The sequence below is a fragment of the Galeopterus variegatus genome, unplaced genomic scaffold, assembly GCF_000696425.1.
Source record: "Galeopterus variegatus unplaced genomic scaffold, G_variegatus-3.0.2 Scaffold168, whole genome shotgun sequence".
NCBI lineage: Eukaryota > Metazoa > Chordata > Mammalia > Dermoptera > Cynocephalidae > Galeopterus > Galeopterus variegatus.
This window is the reverse complement of record NW_007726279.1, coordinates 567,554-585,287: the sequence shown is the minus strand read 5'-3', so window position 1 is coordinate 585,287 and position 17,734 is coordinate 567,554. Positions and strand designations below refer to the sequence as shown.

The 17,734-nt window shown below is 51.1% G+C and overlaps 1 protein-coding gene across 1 annotated transcript in view; it reads left to right on the top strand.

Annotated features, from left to right (window-relative positions):
- The first annotated feature begins 33 nt into the window (after positions 1-33).
- The window catches only part of ITPK1 (inositol-tetrakisphosphate 1-kinase), a 184,353-nt gene continuing 166,652 nt past the window's right edge, over positions 34-17,734 (top strand). The window contains exon 1 of the mRNA XM_008594907.1: positions 34-241. Coding sequence (XP_008593129.1) covers positions 147-241 — 95 coding nt within the window. The 5' untranslated portion in view covers positions 34-146. The remainder of the gene's footprint in view (positions 242-17,734) is intronic.

Below are 17,734 nucleotides of genomic sequence, written 5' to 3'. Positions count from 1 at the left end.
TAGCATACATTATACGAAGTTATACGACCGATCCGCGTCCCCGCCGCCGGGAGGAGGTGCCCGCACGCTCGCGGCGCGCGCCGGGCCGCCAGACTCGGCCTGCGGGCGATTTCCTCCGGACTCAGGCTCCCCGCTCGAGGAGGAAGATGCAGACCTTTCTGAAAGGAAAGAGGGTTGGCTACTGGCTGAGCGAGAAGAAAATCAAGAAGCTCAATTTCCAGGCCTTCGCCGAGCTGTGCAGGTAAGGAGCGACGCGGCTCCGGCGCCCGGGGACCCCCGGCCTGAGCCCGGGGCAGCCTCAGCGGTTGCTTTGGGAGCTTAGAGCAAAACGGGAAGAAGCGGTGCCCGGGGAGACTGAGTCCAGGTGGCCGCGAGGGCCACCGGCGGTGTTCGAGGGCAGCGGTGGCCGGCATGGGCGATGTGGCACGGACCGGGGCTCTCAGGTGCGCTGTGACACGGCAGGGGAGGCCCTCAGCTGCCCAGGGCGCGGTGGGAGCGCTGCCGAAGGTTGGCGAAGGGACCTGGGAGACCTGGGGATCCACGCTGCCTGCAGGGGACTTGAGGGTACTTTCGGACCCGAGTGTTTTTCTCCCTTCCTCCCTTTCCCTTTAGTGGAGAGGGGCACCGACGTTTGTGGACCACCTGCTCTGCCCCGCGTGTGCTCGGCTCTTGAAGCTGTCATTGCACATCACCGGGTTGAGCCCAACTGAAGCGAGTAGCAATACTTGGCATGTATGTGACGATTTGCTGTCTCATTAGAGCCTCGCAGCAGCCTTGCAAATTGGCCTGAGTGGTGATTTTGGGCCACGTGCCTGAGAAGGGGCACGGATCAGCAGGAGTGGGGTGCCTCCCCTGGGGTCCCACAGCTAGGGAGTGGCTGGTGTTTAGAAGGGGCTGATACTTAGAAGGGGTAAACGCATGTGGTTGTAGGATGGCCTCCGCCATCCGGGCTCTGCTCCCCTCTCCCACCATGCTGGTCCTCAGTGGTGGCGACTCAGGTGTTTAATAGATCACATTGTTAATAAATTACGGAAGTATCACTCTTGGGTCAGGTATGCCTTTCCTTGCTCCACAGCTGCGGCTTTGCCTCAGAGAAGCTGTTAGTTAAATCTCATTCTCAGTGGAAGCCTATGAGAATCGGGCTCTGGAAGCATTTTGCAAACTCCAGGTGTAAACCTTTTGTTATGCAGTGGGTCTACTTAGCAGATTTGATTTTTGAAAATGGCCCCACTTGCATTTTTGTCCCTGTGGCGCCCCAAACATCTTGGAGAATTGAGCAGTTGGGTTTCCTCATCCCTTGTTGTGTGGAGCGAGTGGCTGGTGTGAGCTGACCTGCGCAGGCAGGCCTGGCAGCACCTCTGTGCACCCATGCCTGTTCCAAGGGCCTGCTGCTGCTCCTTTGCCGGTACAAGCCCCGCCGGTGCTCTTCCTGCAGCCAGAGGGGCTGTAACTTGTATAAAGCAGCCCAGGTTCTGCATCCCTTGGTTCTGGGATGGGGCTGGCTGCTTGCTTCTAGGCTGGTTTCCCTAGGAGAAAGCAAGCTTTTCATGGTCAGTAGGGCGTGCAGAGCCACCCCAGGAATTCACAAGGAAATCAAGAGGAATTTGTGGCCTGGGCTTTGAAAGTGGGTCCTAGGGTTGTTGGAACATTTAAAAAGAACACTTGAACATTGCACTGCAGATACACTTGTGGAAAGGCTTCCCTAGACACTGAGGAAAGTCGAAGAAGCCCCTTGGGTATGTTCTTGAAGTCCAGCTCTGATGTAAGGCATGGGAGCTCCCCCCAGTCATATAAGCCTTGGGAAATCCCAGTTATATCCCAGTTAATACCTTAGACCCTTTTTACTGATGTCTGTATTTTTGTCATCCTGTGTCTGCAGCTGAAGCTTGAGGCTTGTCACTGGATTGGTGTGTTTTACTCGATAATTAGGAGTCTCTAGCAAAATAGTCCTAGCAGATACTCATCAGCTGGCCCTTCTTGTGGTAACCCCCATCTTTAAGGAGGCAGGGGGTTCAGGGCAAGCTGCGGTGTTAACTCCTGGGGGAAATCGGGAGCAGAGCATTAATCTCTCTGAAAGGGTTGTTGTGTTCAAAGTCTAGTTTCCTTCTTTTTGCCAACGTATTCGCTTCAAAGAGAAGGCAGAAGGCATCTGGGCCATTCTAGAACCCTAGGAAGCCCACTTTGTGTTTTCATTAGGGAAGCTTTAGATGTTTTGTCACTTAGGCTTAAGAAGGAAAAAGAAAACACCAAAAAGTTTTTCTGTTTCTTCTTTATTACTTTCTGGGCAGTGCCCCCTGGTGGCCTCGTTTCTATACTGGCTGCAAAATGCTCCAACTGTTGAGCTGGTGACCAGAGCCCTTTGCTATGCTTTGTTTGGTGTCAATGTTGGTGTGATTTTAGTGGCTTGAGAGACAATGTGGATAGACATTGTCATGTTCAAACATTCACAATCTGGGGGTGCAACGCTCCTGTATTGATGGATGATGAATTGTCTGAATTCCCTAATGAAAACGTCCAGAGATGTTTGAAAGTGACTTGAGGTTCTGCCCCAAATGTTTGGAGCAGTGTCAGCGCCAGAGCATGACCTAAATGGACCAGAATGAGTTGTTTAGTTGAATGTCAGGCCCTGTAAAAACCTTATCTCAGAGCAGGAAGAGATGTTGATCATCTCATCTCTCCCTTTGTTTTACAGATGGGGAAACAGGCATGGGAGGGGGCAGGCTCCATACTTGTGTTCTTTTCCCTTAACTTCTGGAATGGACCCCAGGTGGTGACCTCGAGACTCACTCGGAGGGCAAAGCCATTCTCCTCGGGCACCTCAGACAATAAGGCAAGACCCCTTGTGATCTTCCCAGGGGTCGAGCTGCTGCTTTTTTGTCTCTGCAAGGTGGAGTTGTGCCCTTAGCAAGTGTAATGCCTTGTTCTCCAAGGGGTCAGTTCGTGTTGATGGCATCAGTAGGTGGTTGGAGCCAAGTCCTGGGAAGTGCCCCACCTACCTTAGGTAGGCACAAGTGCCATCCCTTTGGAACGTGCACCCTGTTGGGACGGGGCCTCTGGCTAGCCAACAGATGAGCCTTGAATCAGCTTGTTTGTTAGTGCTACTGTTTGTTCCTGTGGCTCTCCTCGGTTTCTTCCTCTCTCTTTCTTACCCTCCCACCTGCCTTCCCCTTCCCTCCTCTTTTCTGCGGCAGAACCTACCTTGCAAGAGGTAGTGAAAGGGGCACGTGACTCCATGAAGCCTTTTGGTATAAAACGTGGGTGAACCTCGTCTGTCTTTACAGTAATACCAGCTGATTGTTAACAAGGTGCTTCCAGGTGCCTCATCTCATTTAATCCTTCCAGCAGCCCAAGGATGGAGGGATGGGGAAACTGAGGCTCAGGGAATATAAGGGACTTGCATAGCCAGTTACACAGCTTCCCTGAGCCCAGCCCCAAGGCCTGTCCACCTGAGAATGTTTATTAAGTGTCTATTCTCTGCCCAGGTTAGGCTGGGGCTTCCTGAAAGCTGCAAAAGCAGAAGAATGTCTCTGAGGCTGTCCTCCTTAAGACACTTGGAGGCCAGCTGGACCGACTCCGCTCTCAGGAAACGCGTTTATGGAGCAGTCTTAGACCATGTTATCATTGCATCTTTCCTACCGGGAGACCCATTTGTTCAGTTCTTTCAGAAGGGACTGAGGAGTTCATTCATACTCACGTTCACTGAGCACCTTCTGGAGTCCGGGCCTGGTTTTAGGTGGTGGGTTGGGGTGCAGTGGGGTGGAGCCCCTCCCTTCAAGGGGTTGGGAATTTGCTCTCAACAGTAAACTGCCCTGAGAGGCATGACAGGAAGAATGTAGGGTGCCACTGGACCTGTCCCTTCCCCTTGGGCCATACATTTCTTTAAAATAGGACCATTTCGAAGGTCCCTTTCTGCTGGGATGGTTTTGCAATCTGGGCTGGAATTCTTCTGGGAGATTCTGTGGTGGGGAGGAAGGAGGATCTTTTCCAGGACTGAGTGATGCTAGTCTGTGGGTGGGTATTTTTTTGTTTGTTTTAGTGTCTGGATTTGCCACCATTTTGGGGATGTGGAGGTGGGAGGCGGTACTGACCTAGGTCTCCTTTGCAACAGTGCATGGGAAATATCCATAAGCCAGCCTGGCAAATAAACACTTCCTACCAGCCTCCTAGGGACTGGACTTAAAGTGGGAGGAAACATCCATCTGGACATCGGTTGTTTATTGGTGACACTGCCTGGGTTTCAGGCCAGCTCTACAAGTACCCGTGCAACCCTGGTCATGTTCCTTAACCCCCTGTGCCTCATTTGTAAAGTGAGGGTCATAACAGTACTTAGTTTAGGGTTGTTGTGAGCATTAAGTGAGTGGGTTTGCTGGACATATGAAATGCTTAGGACAGTGTCCAGAATCCTGTAAATGGTTGCTGCTGCTGTTCTTATCGTTACCATCTTTGGAGAGTGTGTGGGTCTCTGATCATGGATGCCTCTCTGTTCAGGGACCTTTAGCATTTGTTGATTTAGTGTTCTTGGTTTCGGCAGTTTGCAAGTGACCCTGAAGTCCGTGATGGATGCTAGCTGATCATCTTGCTGGGGTGTGGGGTTTGTGGATTTGAAACTCGGGTCAATGGGCGTGACCAAGTAGGGGCCCTACCCTGCATGGCAGCTTCCAGCTGTCACAGCGGGGCACTGTTCTCCTTTAACACATGGCTCATCTGAGTCTTACAGCCCCCCGGGGGGCAGGGGTGCTGTCCTCACCTATTTTATGGATGGGAAGCTGAGAAAATTATGTTAATGCAAGATGGTACTTTTATTTTTTAGGTTTGGAGATTGAGAAGAGTTTGTGCTGGGTTTCCTGAAAATGCTGAGAATCTCCGTTAGTAATCAGATTACTCTTATTAGCTAACATTTATTATTTTCTGGATCTTTTTGAATATTTAATACATGTATATGTTAGAGCAGTGCCTTGTAACACCAAGGTCAAGGGTTTAGATCCCCATACTCGCCAGCCACTTAAAAAAAAAAAAGTGTAGAGGACTCAAAGGACAAATGAAAAATTAGCCCATTTCCTTGTTCCTGAGTTCCAGTTACTCAGGGGCAACTCCTGTTGGCAGTCTGTCTCATAGGTGTTTATGCAAACACGGTGCACCGTGTGTGGGACTATCCCTGTACAGACTGTTGTTTGTGCTCTTGCTTATTGCATGGAACCATGTGTCCTGGAGAAATTCTTGCTGCTTCATTTGGAGAATTTTGTATCGTTGCCTCATTTTTTTTTTAAAAAATGGCTGCGTGGTCCAGCTCTCAGAAGGATGGACCATATTTCTTTCCCTGGGGTTGGCTTCTGCTGGTGTAGACAACATGGCAGTAAGGGCCCTGTCCCCTTGCCTGGGTGCACATTGATAGATAAGTCAGTGCTGGGTCATAGGGCACAGGCCTTTTACTTTTTCATACAAGTACTGAAACTGCTCACAAGAAGATCATACCATATCTCACTGTTTCAGTCCCAGCAACAGCAAACAAGAGCTTGTTACCCATGCACCCTCCCAAGCGCAGTGCATGGAAAAAATACATGGGTGGGAAATGGTATTTTGGATTTGCGTTTCTTCTGTGATAGTGAGACTGAGGAGCCCACATTGCTGGGGCTGACTGTGAGTTAGGCAGGCGCTGGGCCGGGCGAGGCTCACCTGCATTCTGTTTCTAATCATTGGCCCATCCTGTCTCCACTGGTTAGTTCTCCACATGGTTTAACAGGTTTGGGCCATTCAGTAAATACTTAGTGAAGTGCCTTTTGAGTACACTTCCTAAACAGTTGGGTGTAAATAGGGTTTCTGTTCCCATTCATATTTTGAATTCAGCCAGGAAGCTAGCTTTTGAGGGAATGCTATGGTACCTCCTTTTAAAACAATAATATTCATTTTAGAAAGCCAGTCATCATTCAGGAGCTGCGTGCCTCCCTTCCTTCTCTGGCAAAGCCACTGTCTTAAGCCCCTTCCCTCTTCCTGCATGAATTTGGCCTACCCTAGCCTCTCCCCCTCTGGTGGCCCTTGGAGAGCTGGCCTGAGTGTGTATAGCCTTGCTCTGGGGAGGGCGTTGGTGTCCCGAGAAAGAATCCCAGGCTCTTCAGGGTTGGGGGCTGCTCCAAGGTCACACAGTGGGGGTGTGGCAAGGGGGACTTGCCTCTTGCAAGACCAGTGCTCTGCTCCCACCGCCAGCTGGAGCTTCTTTGCAGAGTGGGTGCCTGTAGGAGCAGGGCAGGCTGTCGCATTGGGCTGTTCGAGTCTGTCTGGGCTTTGTCTGGCCTGTACTGAGCCTGCTCAGAAAGCAGCTGCTGTTTGTGGCCTGCGTCTCCCCAGGAGGGCCTCATGGGCTGGTGTCTGTCGGCCTGTATGGTGCCAGGCTGAGGATTGTGACAGCCCCTGGAGGGCTCCCCCAGCCCCACCTGCTTTTAGAGTTCAGTGGGGTGGGTCTGTCACTGGCTGTGGAGGTTTGAGAGTTGCCCCCATGAGGGAGTTCCAGACTCCTGTTTCTCTCCTTCCTTGTCCCCCCACCCCCAGACCTGTGGGTGCTGGGTGCACCACCCTGTAACCGCTCATGCCGTTGGACAAAGCCTACCTAGTTGACTTTGCCAAGCTGCCAGCAGCCCCTGGAGGGCGAGTCAGGATGCTCGGTCAGGCTGAAGGCCCTCCCAGGGACAGCTTCTGGGAAATGTCTTTTTTTTTGTCTTTTACTCAGTCAGAATTCTCAGATATGCTTAGTGACCTCCGGCTGCTGGGCTTGTTCTTTCTCTCCGACTTGCTCATAGTCTTGCTTTATTGTCTGTCTCTCCTTGAAAAAGTTGGTTGCATGAAGGTAGGGACCTTGACAGTCTTATTTACTGCTGAAACCCCAGTGCCTATAACAGTGCACATAGGAACTCAAAGAGTGTCTGTTAGTGGATCACTGACCTGCGTTCTGGTTTTTGGAAGCCTGTTCTGTGTCCTTGTGGCTCAGCCAAAGCCACTTGTGACTCTGGAGTGCTGTGGAAAGCCCACGGGGTGGGTCCCTCCCAGGTCAGGGAGGAGCTCGTTGGTTTCACATTCCTTCATTCTTTTATTCCTTCAGCAAACCCCAAGCATCTGCTCCTGCTGGCCCTGTGCTGGGTGCTGGGCCTCGCACTCCCGCCTCTAGGGGAGGTGAAGGTAAACCATTACTCAGACATGTTTAAAATGCTGTGAGGTGTAATTAGAACCAGGAAGCCTGCAAACGGGAGAGAACTGAGGCAGGGGTGGTTGTGGTCACTTTAGTACTCTGTCAGAACAGGCCTCTGTGAGGAGGTGACATTTAATGAGAGAGGCTGAGAACGCCCTTCAGGAGCTAAAAGACCCACAGGGTGGGCAGTGTCCACTGCTTGGAGACCACACACCCTGGACTGTCTCTGTCATAAGCCCTTGGTTCCATGTGGACCCAGGGGAGCCATCTAGGGAAAGGCAGACAGCTCTGGGCATAACTGCAGGCCGGTTTCCACTTTAGACAGGGTGTCCTTCCAGAGCCTTGTTCCCTGACAGTGTGATGGAGGGCCATGACCTTTCTCCCACCCAAGGGAGGCTGCAGATGTGCTCTGGGGGCTGGGGGCGGAAGGACATATGCTTCCCTCTGGTCTGGCTCAGTCCGGCCTTTGTATTCAGGAAATTAGTAGCTCTGGGCCGTGGGGTGGTGGTGGGTGGGTGGGGTGGATGGGCCTTAGATCAGGAGACTTTTCCCAAAGCCCAGGTTAGGCCTCAGGTGCCCAAGGGGGCAGATGGAAGCCACACCTGATGCTTGCACTCTTCCGTGGTCCTTTATGTTCCTGCAGGACAGTGCTGCACCTGGGGCACTAGTGAGAACTACACATCCTTAAGTCCACCTCCTAACCTCCCAAAATAAACATTCTCCAGGGAGGGGGCTGGGGATCTCCTTGGGAATTGTCCTGATGATTCTTCTGGGAAGATCAAACTGTCATTTCCTAAAGTGTATCACTGGCCTCATCCCCAGACTGTCTGCGGGGGAAGCACTGTGTTGAATAAGGCTGAATGGGTCTCTTTGCTGCAGGCTTTTCAGGGGCATGTTAGAGGCAAAGGTTCTCAGGGTGGTTTGTCCCAAGAACCCTTGGAATATTGGCCCTGGGTCTGTGTCCCCAGAGCTCATGCTGGGAAACCCTGGCCTAGCACCAGCCATCAGATGCCTTGTTTGAGTCCTGTCACGCAGGAAGGCAGCAAGGCTGCTCGCCCAGCTCCGCCTGTGGCTGCTACCTTTTGGGAAATCCCTTTTCCTGCCTTTTAAGATTTCTTGCCTCTGGCCACTGGTTTGCCCTGGAGTGTACTGAAAGGTGGATCCTGAGGCCTGATAGGAGCTAGTTGTGCACAGGAGACATTCCTGGGGACCAGCCTGGCCAGATGTCACACTGGTTATCACGCCCGGGCTGGGAGAGGCAGTAACATAGCCCGAGGTGTTTTCCTCTGCAGTTTACGCTGTAATCCCATAGACTCCTCAGCACTGTCTGTGTGTAGCCCTGAGTCACTCAGGGTGCTCTTAGGGAGTTTGTTCAGGTGGCCTGCTGTGCCTTCAAAAAGGGCTGTGTTGAACTTTGCCTCTGCTCCCTTGTACGTAAGTGGCTCACACTAGATCGCAGAGGACACTGGGAACCTACTTTGGGCCAGGCACTATTGCAGATCAAGAACCTGCCCTCCAAGATGGGTGGTGTGTCTCCATATGGCTTGGGGAGAGGTGAGGTGACCCGCCTGGCCACTCAGCTGTGAGCAGCAGAGATGAGATTCACCTCAGGGCTGACTGGCTCCTGAAACCACACTGTCTGTGCCCTGCCAGGTCACCTTCATCTTGAATGTAACATTCAGCCACCAATGGCTTTCTACCCAGTTTCAGAAGGAAATCAAGGGCTTCATTTCTGAGCATCCTCTGCCTGCATTTTTAGGGCCCAGAGGGCTGGTGGGTGGTGGAGTTGAGAGTGAACTCGGAGCATAAGACTTGCCCAGCTGGCTGCGGATGAGTGGGCACATCATTCACCTCCAGGAACCTCTGCTCCTCCATCTGTAAAGTGGGTGTAGTACACTCACTGTAGGGCTGGGAGCATGGCAGGTGCATAGTAAGTGATGGGATTCCCCCTCCATTCAGGGGGCCACCTTGCCTGCCCTCCTGCCTTCCCAGGGCTGGGCCCGGGGCTTTTGACTTATCTCTGTTGGGAGCTCCAGCTGAGGGCAGATAGGTAGTCCCCCCTGATCTTTTTCTGGGGGAGGGTTCTCCAGTGCCAGTGACCTCTCACTGTTTCCTGGGAGGGTCAGGGGTGGTGGGTGGGTGCAGGGGTGCAGAGAGGAAGCTTCTGTGGCAGTTTCACTTTCATTTCTGCCTCTCACCCTGTTTCCATTCAGCAGTCGAGGACTGGGCTGCGGAGGTGAGGAAATATCCGGTCCCGCCTGGGGACACTTGTTCTAGTGCAGGTTCCCGACTCGCCCCACCCCCTATAAATCTGGGTGAGCCCTGGCATCTTTTTTTTTTTTTGTCTTTTTTCGTGACCGGCAACGGATCGCAACCCTCAGTGTCGCGCCCGTACCGGACCGGCCACGGGATCGCAACCCTCGTGCTGCTCCCGCACCTCGCTCAGCCAGTGAGCGGCCGGTCTGTATGTGGGATCCGAACCCTCGGCGGGAGCGCCGGCGCGCTTCCCAAGCAGCGCACTGTAGCAGTGCGCCACCGGGCCGGCCCCCCTGGCATCTTTTTAAAAAGCACCCCACTCATTCCTTCATGCACTCACATAACACGTACTTACTGAGTGCCTACTGCTTGCTGGGCATTCTTGGGTTCTGGGGACCGATACAGCAGTGAGCACTGTGGAGTCCCCTCTAGCCCTGGGGATAGCCGAGTGAGTCCTTGTAGGGCAGTCGTTCAACCACCGAGTGGCTCTACCCTGCAGTGTGTCAGGCTGGCACCTTGCAGGATCCTGATCTCATGGGTTTCTTTATGAGGAATGCAGTGATAAGGGACTGTTGCTTTCCTCTGGGTGAAATTCTCTCTTCACCCTGCAGCCTCCAGCCACCTTACAGGTCTGGAAATGAAGGCTCAGAAGGAAGATGCAGTTAGCCCCAAGTTGTAGAGCAAGCAGGTGGGGCAGCTTGGATTTGAACCTGGCCTTGCTGATACTAAAGCTTATTTTCCTTAAGATTTTATGCTTTTTTTTTTTTTTTTAAGTTGGGTTTTGGGAGAGAGACCACAGAGGTGAAGTTCCAAGATTTTATTCTTAAAATCCTAGCAGTCATTACGGGATCCTTGAAAAGGAAAGAAATTCTGGCCAGTAGCCACCTCCCTGTTGGCAGGTCTGGGCAGTGGCATTGGGATCCTTTTGGAAAGAAGTTCTGCTTCCTGCAGAATCAGCTCTCAAGCACCATTTTCCTCACCTTGACTTGGGTGCAGACAAGCTGTGGCCTGTGCTCAAGGAGATTTGGGTGCCCAGTTCCTTTGTTGCTCTGGGGAGGACCAAAGCCATGGGGGAGGGAGGTCTAGGCCTGAGCTTCTGACCTTAGTCTATAAATGGGGAGATGCCCTTCTGATGAGGAACGTGCTCCGTTCTCTTGTGGGAGCTAATGGGGCTGCCTGTAGCATGCAGTGGGCAGGGGATCTTTCTCCAGAAATGCGTGTAAGCCTTTGCTTGAGGCTGCAGAGTCATCCCTGGGCTGCGTTATTCCAATGGTACAAGAACAGTGTGGACCTGGAAATAGCAGCACCTCCTGTTTATGGAGCATCAGCTTTGTGCTTGACGCTGTGCTGAGCGCTCACACATAGCTTGTCAAAGTTCTTGGGCCATATGTGGAAACTGAGGCCCAGAGAGGGTTGGTGATCTTCCCAGGATTTCATAGCTGTGGTCACTCCTAAGGGCAGGATTTGAACCTCAGTCTGCGTGGCTCCAAAGCCCATACTCTCGACCATTACAGAGGTGGTTGTGTTTTTTTTATTTTTAAATGAAGACAGAAGCTCTTCTCCAGCTCCTCACCCTCAGTGCCCCTTAATTATTCCCTTTATTCTTTTTCCTTTTCAATTTCAGCTGGGCCCATTGCTCTCCCAGAGAGTGTCAGGAAATTCAGGTGCTAACTCAGTGGACACCCACACAGGCTTGGCCGCTTGCCAGCAGCATTGCTGTCCGTCCTATGAAGGCCCAGTTAGTGAAGTGTTCGGTTTAGCCTTAGCCAGATTCCCAGGCTCTGGGTGGATCCTGCCATCCTCACCCACCATGCTCCTTCCTTGAAATTCTCTGAGCCTGTATGGACACAGCCACACAGCCCACTTCTGTGTTTAAAATGCCACTCGTAGGTGTCACCTCGGGGACCTTGGAACTTTACTGAAGCTAGAGGCCCAGAGGGTTTTGGAAGCTCCTTAGAAAGACCCCCAAAGCCTCGGAGGTTCTTAGGAATATTCTCATTGGAGCAGACCCTTGGCCTCAGAAGGGGAGATGCTTGTGAAAAAGCTCTGAGGTCAGGAGCAGGTAGTTGGAGGCTGTGGTGCTGTGTTGTGGCTGTGTGACATTGGGCCAAGTGACTTAACCTCTCTGAGCCTTTAGTTTCTGTACTAAAAATGGGAATTGTAATACCAGCCTGCAGCAGGATAGTTCTGCAGATCGGATGAGCTAAGGCACCTCATGTTCTTAGCTCAGGACCTTACCCTTGATAAGAGGCTCAGTAAAGGGGAACTATGTTATTCATGTTTAGAATTGGCCAATAAATGTTGATGGAGCTGTTTACCTTGAGTTTACCTTTGCCCACCCTTATGTCTTGGGAAAGAAGATGGGGCAAGAGAGGAATGTAGTCTCAGAAGCTACTTGGCAGGGCTGTGTTGGTTTCCATGTGATATCATGGAGACAGCATGTGTCTTGCTCAGCAGTGGGACTGGTACCCTGACTCAGCTTCTTACTAGATGGGTGATCCTGGGAACATTTCAGCCCCTCTCTGAGCCTTAATTTCTTTTACAGTGAGAGTTGGTTTTGTGCCTGTGCATAGGAGGGACTCAGCACACACAGACTTCCCTCCTTTCTTGTGCAGGCCAGAGACTGTCTCTGGAAGGAAGGGGAAGGCTGCCCCTCACTCATCTGTACCAGACAGGTCATATCAGAGTAAACCTCCTCTACAGGGTGAGGTACAGAGATTCACAACATTAGAGGAGTAATTTTCTAAAACCTTTGAGCCAGGAGTCTTTGCAGATGAGGATTTGCAGCTCAAAGTGGCTGGCCTTGCAGGCTCATGCACACAGCGATTCCGCCTGATGGCTCTGGAGCCCCAACAAATGTGCCTACTTTGGCCTCCAGGGAACCTTGAGGAAAGCGAGGCCAGGATCTGTTCTGTTCTGGGCCATTGCTGATGAACCCCATCCGTGGTCAGGATGAGTTACTGTTGTCAGTGGGCCCAGGTAGTCGGTAGCACCTCCCTCCCTCTGCCCCATCCCAGTGGTCTTTCCTTTAGCCTCGCTGGGAATGCCGAAGGGGCCGGTTCTTTGGATTTGCAATGTTCTCCTGAGAACTGTGGGGGAGTAGGTGGGTGCCCCTTCCCAAAGGCAGCCATGTGGAATGTGAGCAGTACTGTGGGTGCCTTGTAGCAGCAATGGGCTGGGACTCCCTGGAGAATGAGACCTCGTGAACTGGGCCACTTACCTGCAAATCTGTTTCCATTGCTGTGCCCTCCTGTCCTCTCTCTCTCAGTTAACCAGCAGATGTGATGAGTTGTTGGGATGAAGGTAATGATCTGAGCAGAAGATCGATTGTATGGCAATTGCTACAAGTCGCGGGGATGTATAGATTCTGACAGAAACCTCAGTGCCAACTGGGTTCAGTAATAAAGGGATGTGTTGGCTCCTGTGAGGGTAAATCCATGGAGAGTTCTGGCCTCAGTTTTAGGTGGTTTCGAGGGCTTAAGCGATGATCTTTAGAACCTGGTGTCTCTGCTTTCCTGGACTCTTCCACGTTGGCTCCATTCTCAGGTGCACATGGTGCGAGGTAAGTCCTCATAATGACCTTTATTCTGAGCCAGACGCAGGGCTGAGCTCCTTACATAGATTATCTCGTTTGATCTGCACTGCACCTTGGGAGGGTGGATGTCTTAGTGCCCCATTCCCTGACAGAACAGTTCAGTAACTTGCCTGGGCTCATGCAGCTAGTGGTGGCAGAGCTGGGATTCAGACCTGGTCCACAGGGACTAATTCTCTTGCCTCTGGTTTGTCTGCCTCACGCCCGTCTCTGAACCCACTGCTGGGGCTGGTGTGTGCAGTATGCTGGGGTGGGGGTTGGTAGGCCCCATTCCCGGGCAGGGTGGATCCCCAAAAGGAAGCTGGGGTACTGCTCCCTTGTGGCAGTGGGGAGAGATGGAGGAGCTCCTGGGTTCTGGGCTCCAGTGGCCGGCTGCAGTGGGGGTTGGGGTGGGCGGGCTGCTTTCTACCAGCTTCCAGCTCTGGACAGGATGGCAAAAACACAGGACAGGGCCTGAGGGTTCACACACATTCTCCAGGACAGGACACTGTTCCCCAGAGGGGAGTGATGAGTACCCACACATGTCAGGACCAAAGACGGGGCTCCTGGCTTTACCTTTTTCCTCAAATAAACCCGAGTCTGGTTTATTCCCATGGCCAGTCCGACACAGATAGATTCTGAGGGTCCTGGGCCCAGTGGCTGGGCAAGTGGGCATCTTGGAGAAAGCGCTGATGCCCTCCTGTTTGTGGGGTGGGGTTTTACGGGGCCTTGGGAAAGATTGCCCCAAGTTCAGGGTGAAGGATGTCTCCGCTGCCCCTCTGTGTGGAACCCTGGTGTTTCTACTCTGATGTGTTTTGGAGTGAAACAGTCTTGCGTTATATAAACACAATTAGCCTGAGCCTATTGCTGTTTGGCCCCATCCTGCTCGGGGAGAGTTGAAAGGGTATCTTTCTGCCAGGATCCTAGAGAATTCCGTGAGCCAGGAACAGCTGTGAACTGTTGATTGGGGTTGACAGAGCTGGTGGGGAGCCTTGGTCCGGGTTGGGGCATGGACGTGTCCCGGATGCTCAGATCCGATGTGCAGAGCCAGATCCCAGCCCCTCCTATGGCCAGACAGGCCCTGTGGGAACTGTGGCAAGGACATGCTGGGAGTATTTTCACCTGGAAGGTGTGGCAGCAGCTGGTGAGTGGCTGGTGGTCACACCCAGCTGCTCCATATCTCAGAGCCCCAGTCTCAAGGATCCTGGCAAAGGGGGCAGACCTGGGGGAAGGGTCAGGGAAGTGAGGTCTAGTTATGGGTTTGGGTCCCTCCTGGTTTCTTTTTGGAACGAATGGGGAAAGTGAGGAAAAGACCTGCTCAGAGCCCCTTGCGCGTAGACTTGCTTAACCCCCTGCTGTGTGCCTCTACTTGGTGTTCCAGAATTTCCAGCGGCGATGTATCTCTTTAGTGGTGTGGCCCTCAGGGGCATCTAGATAGAGGTAGTGCTGGCGGGAAGTCTCTGGAAGGGAAGGTTACTCCTGCTGTCTCCTTTGCTGTGGCCACCATGTGTAGCAGGGCTGTCCTGACCTTTGTGGCCCTGTGTCACAGCTCAGAGGCCCTGGGAACTGAATCTGTGACCCTTTGCTTCCGGTTTAGCTAGTGGGACTGCAGATTGGACTTGAGCTGTTGGGTTGGACAACGAATGACTGCCGGGAATCCTCAGGTCTGTCATGTGAGGTTGCCAGGAGGGGTGGCTTCAGTGTATCAGCTGATGAAGACAGAAACCAAGCTCAAGGGGTTAGGTGGCTTGATCCATGAGATTCCACGAAGTATCTCTCAGGCAGGTTCATGACTGACTTGTGAATAGCCAGTGTGGGGATACTAAACCCTTGACCTTGGTGTTATCATCACCATGCTCTAACCAAGTGAGCTAACTGGCCAGGCTTAAAAAACCTTTTGTTAAAAAGTGATACTGTGTGTGATCACAAATCAAATCACACTAAGGTCATACAGTGAAAGTGAGTCTCCCTCGCACTCAGCCTCAGTTCCTGGAGGCAGCAAGTTTATACCTTCTTGTGTGTTTTCTCAGACATGTGATGTGTTTGTACAGGCAGATGAGTATAGGAGCACACATGTACACACATGCACTCACACACGATGACTTTCCTGCACTTGATTTTCATGGAATAAAGCTTCTAGGTGATTCTGTACCTACTCTGACTTTGAATCATCAGTGTCCAGGAAATAAGTTGTGAATACAGCTTTACTTTTCTGTTCTAGTACAACCACAGGCTTGAAGAAAACCCCTTCTCAGCCTCAGCCTCTTCTAAGAGTTCTGCTCCATAAAGCTCCTTCATGGTTTCCATTCTCTCTCATCTTAGTTTGCTTGGGCTGCTATTAAAAAAAACAAAAAAACAAAAAAACAAAAAACCACACACTGGGTGGCTTAAACAACAGAAATTTATTTTTTCACATTTCCTGAGGCTGGAAATCCAAGGTCAAGGTGCTGACAGATTTGGCTCCTGGTGAGGGCTCACTTATTGGCTTACAAACAGCTACTTTCTCAGTGTCTTCACATGGCAGAGAGTGAGCTCTGGTCTCTTTTCTTATGAGGACACTAATCCCATCATGGGGGCCACATCCTCATGACCTCATCTAACCTGAATTACCTCTCAAAAGCTCCACCTCCAAATACCATCACATTAGAGATTAGAGCTTCAATATCTGAATTTGGGGGGACACAAACATTTGGTCCATAGCATCCCTCCTGGAAGTTGGGGGGGTGTACAGCATGAGCTACCATTCCTCTAAGGCCAGGAGGGGCTTCAGCATGTGTGGATCCCTTTACCTCCTGCTGCTTGTGCATATGGCCCCCAGTACAGGTGCTGCTCAGGAAGGAGGCCATCAGGTGTGCTAGCCCGAGTCTACTACCTGGCTTCTAAACCCAGCCCAGCACCCAGGGCATGACTGAACTCGGGCAGGCATGGGGCTTCCCCTACCTCATTTGCTAAATGAAGGTATCAGTACTCAGTTGTGGAGTGGTTTGGGGGATCAGAGGAGATGAGGACCGACTTGGTTGAGGTGGTTTCTAGCACATAATGGATGGTCTGATTATAATTTACCCTCTTTTCAAAACATTTCTTTTTCTGGCTCAAGATGCATTTTAGAGCTGGCTGTCATCTCTGATCTCAAAATTGGTCAAAGGGACGGGGTGCTGATGTGGTCCCTTAAAATGGGAGGGACCGATCTTGGTTGATTTCCCCACACCCAGCACTCTTCCCTGCCTTCCGGCCAGCTGGGGTGGGGAGCTGGGGCCTAAGGAGGGCTGCTGAGGGTCCTCTGTACAGCCCAGCCAAGTCTGGATTTCCTCAGCTGCCTCCTGTGGCTTCCAGCAAAGCCTTACCCCCACCCCGCCCCCATGCTTCTGGGAGGGGCCCCCCACCAGCCAGCCCCTCACCCACGCTGAGTTCCAGCTGAAGGAAATAAAAGGATGTCATCTTTTCCTTGAAATTTTTTGTCTTCTGTAAAGTCGATTCAACATTATGAAAGCAAAATTGGAAGAGACAAATCATCCCTGTCCCCTCCATCTGACCACATTTCTTTTTTGTATACTCTCTTCCCTTTTTGTATTTAACAGTCATAGAGCTGAAATCATTGCACATGTAGCCTTTTGATTTCTGCACATGTATTGTAGTATAAACAAATTCCATGTTTATACAATACAGTCTTTAGAATGTTCTCTTTTAAATGGAATTTTTATGAACTTTTTTATTATGAAAATTTCTAACATGTACAAAAGAAAGAATAATAAAATGAACATTCCATTCCCCCACCACCCTCCTTAATAGCAAGTATTAACCATTATTAACTCATGGCTGCTCTTGTTTTATTTATTTCTCCCATATTATTTTGAAGCAAATTACAGACATATACATTTATATATAAATACTTTAGTGTAATCTTTAAAAGCTGAGGACTTAAAAAAATATCCTAAAGCCATTATCACACCTGAAAATAAAGTACCATAGACAGCGAGCATTTTTAATTATTACAGAATCGATCTATTGAATGTTTATGCTGTTATTTATTGAGCTGCAATCTTATTGAATATTTAGATTGTTTCCAGTTGCTGTTGTAGATAATGCTGCATAGGACATCTTTGTGAATATGTGTCTTCCTTCCCTTTTTGATTCCATTATGTGTAAATAAGAGTTTTTATCAGACGTGGTTGCATAACAAACCATACTAAAACTTAATGGCTTTAAGCAATAACCATTTGCTCAGCTCACAGTTCTGCAAGGGCAGTTTAAGATGGGCTCAGCCATGTAGCTCTGGTCTTGGCTGGGCTCTCTCGGGTGTCTCTGGTTAGCTGCAGGTCAGGAAGGGGTCTCTGCCGCTGGGGCTTGGCCTTTGTTTAACTGGGGCGATGAGGATGACCCAGCCACTTGTCTTGGCTTCCAACAGGTCTCCCGGGCTTGTTCTTATCCAGGAGACAGCAGTCCAAGAGGCAGTGGACATTTTCAAGGCCTCTGGAGACCTGATCTTTCCTCCACATTCTGTTGGCCAAAACAAGACCCAAGGCGAGTTCAAATGCAAGTGGTGAGAGAGTAAACTTCACCTCTTAATGGGAATGTCAAAGTCACTGCAAAGGACGGGGAGGGTCAAGTGTTGGGAACATTTCTGCACATAAGAGTGTGTGATCAGACCCTGTGCATCAGCCAGGCAACCCATAGGCCCTTCTTTAGTTAGTACCTGGCAGGGGCCCCTGTGGAGCTGGGCATGGTGAGGG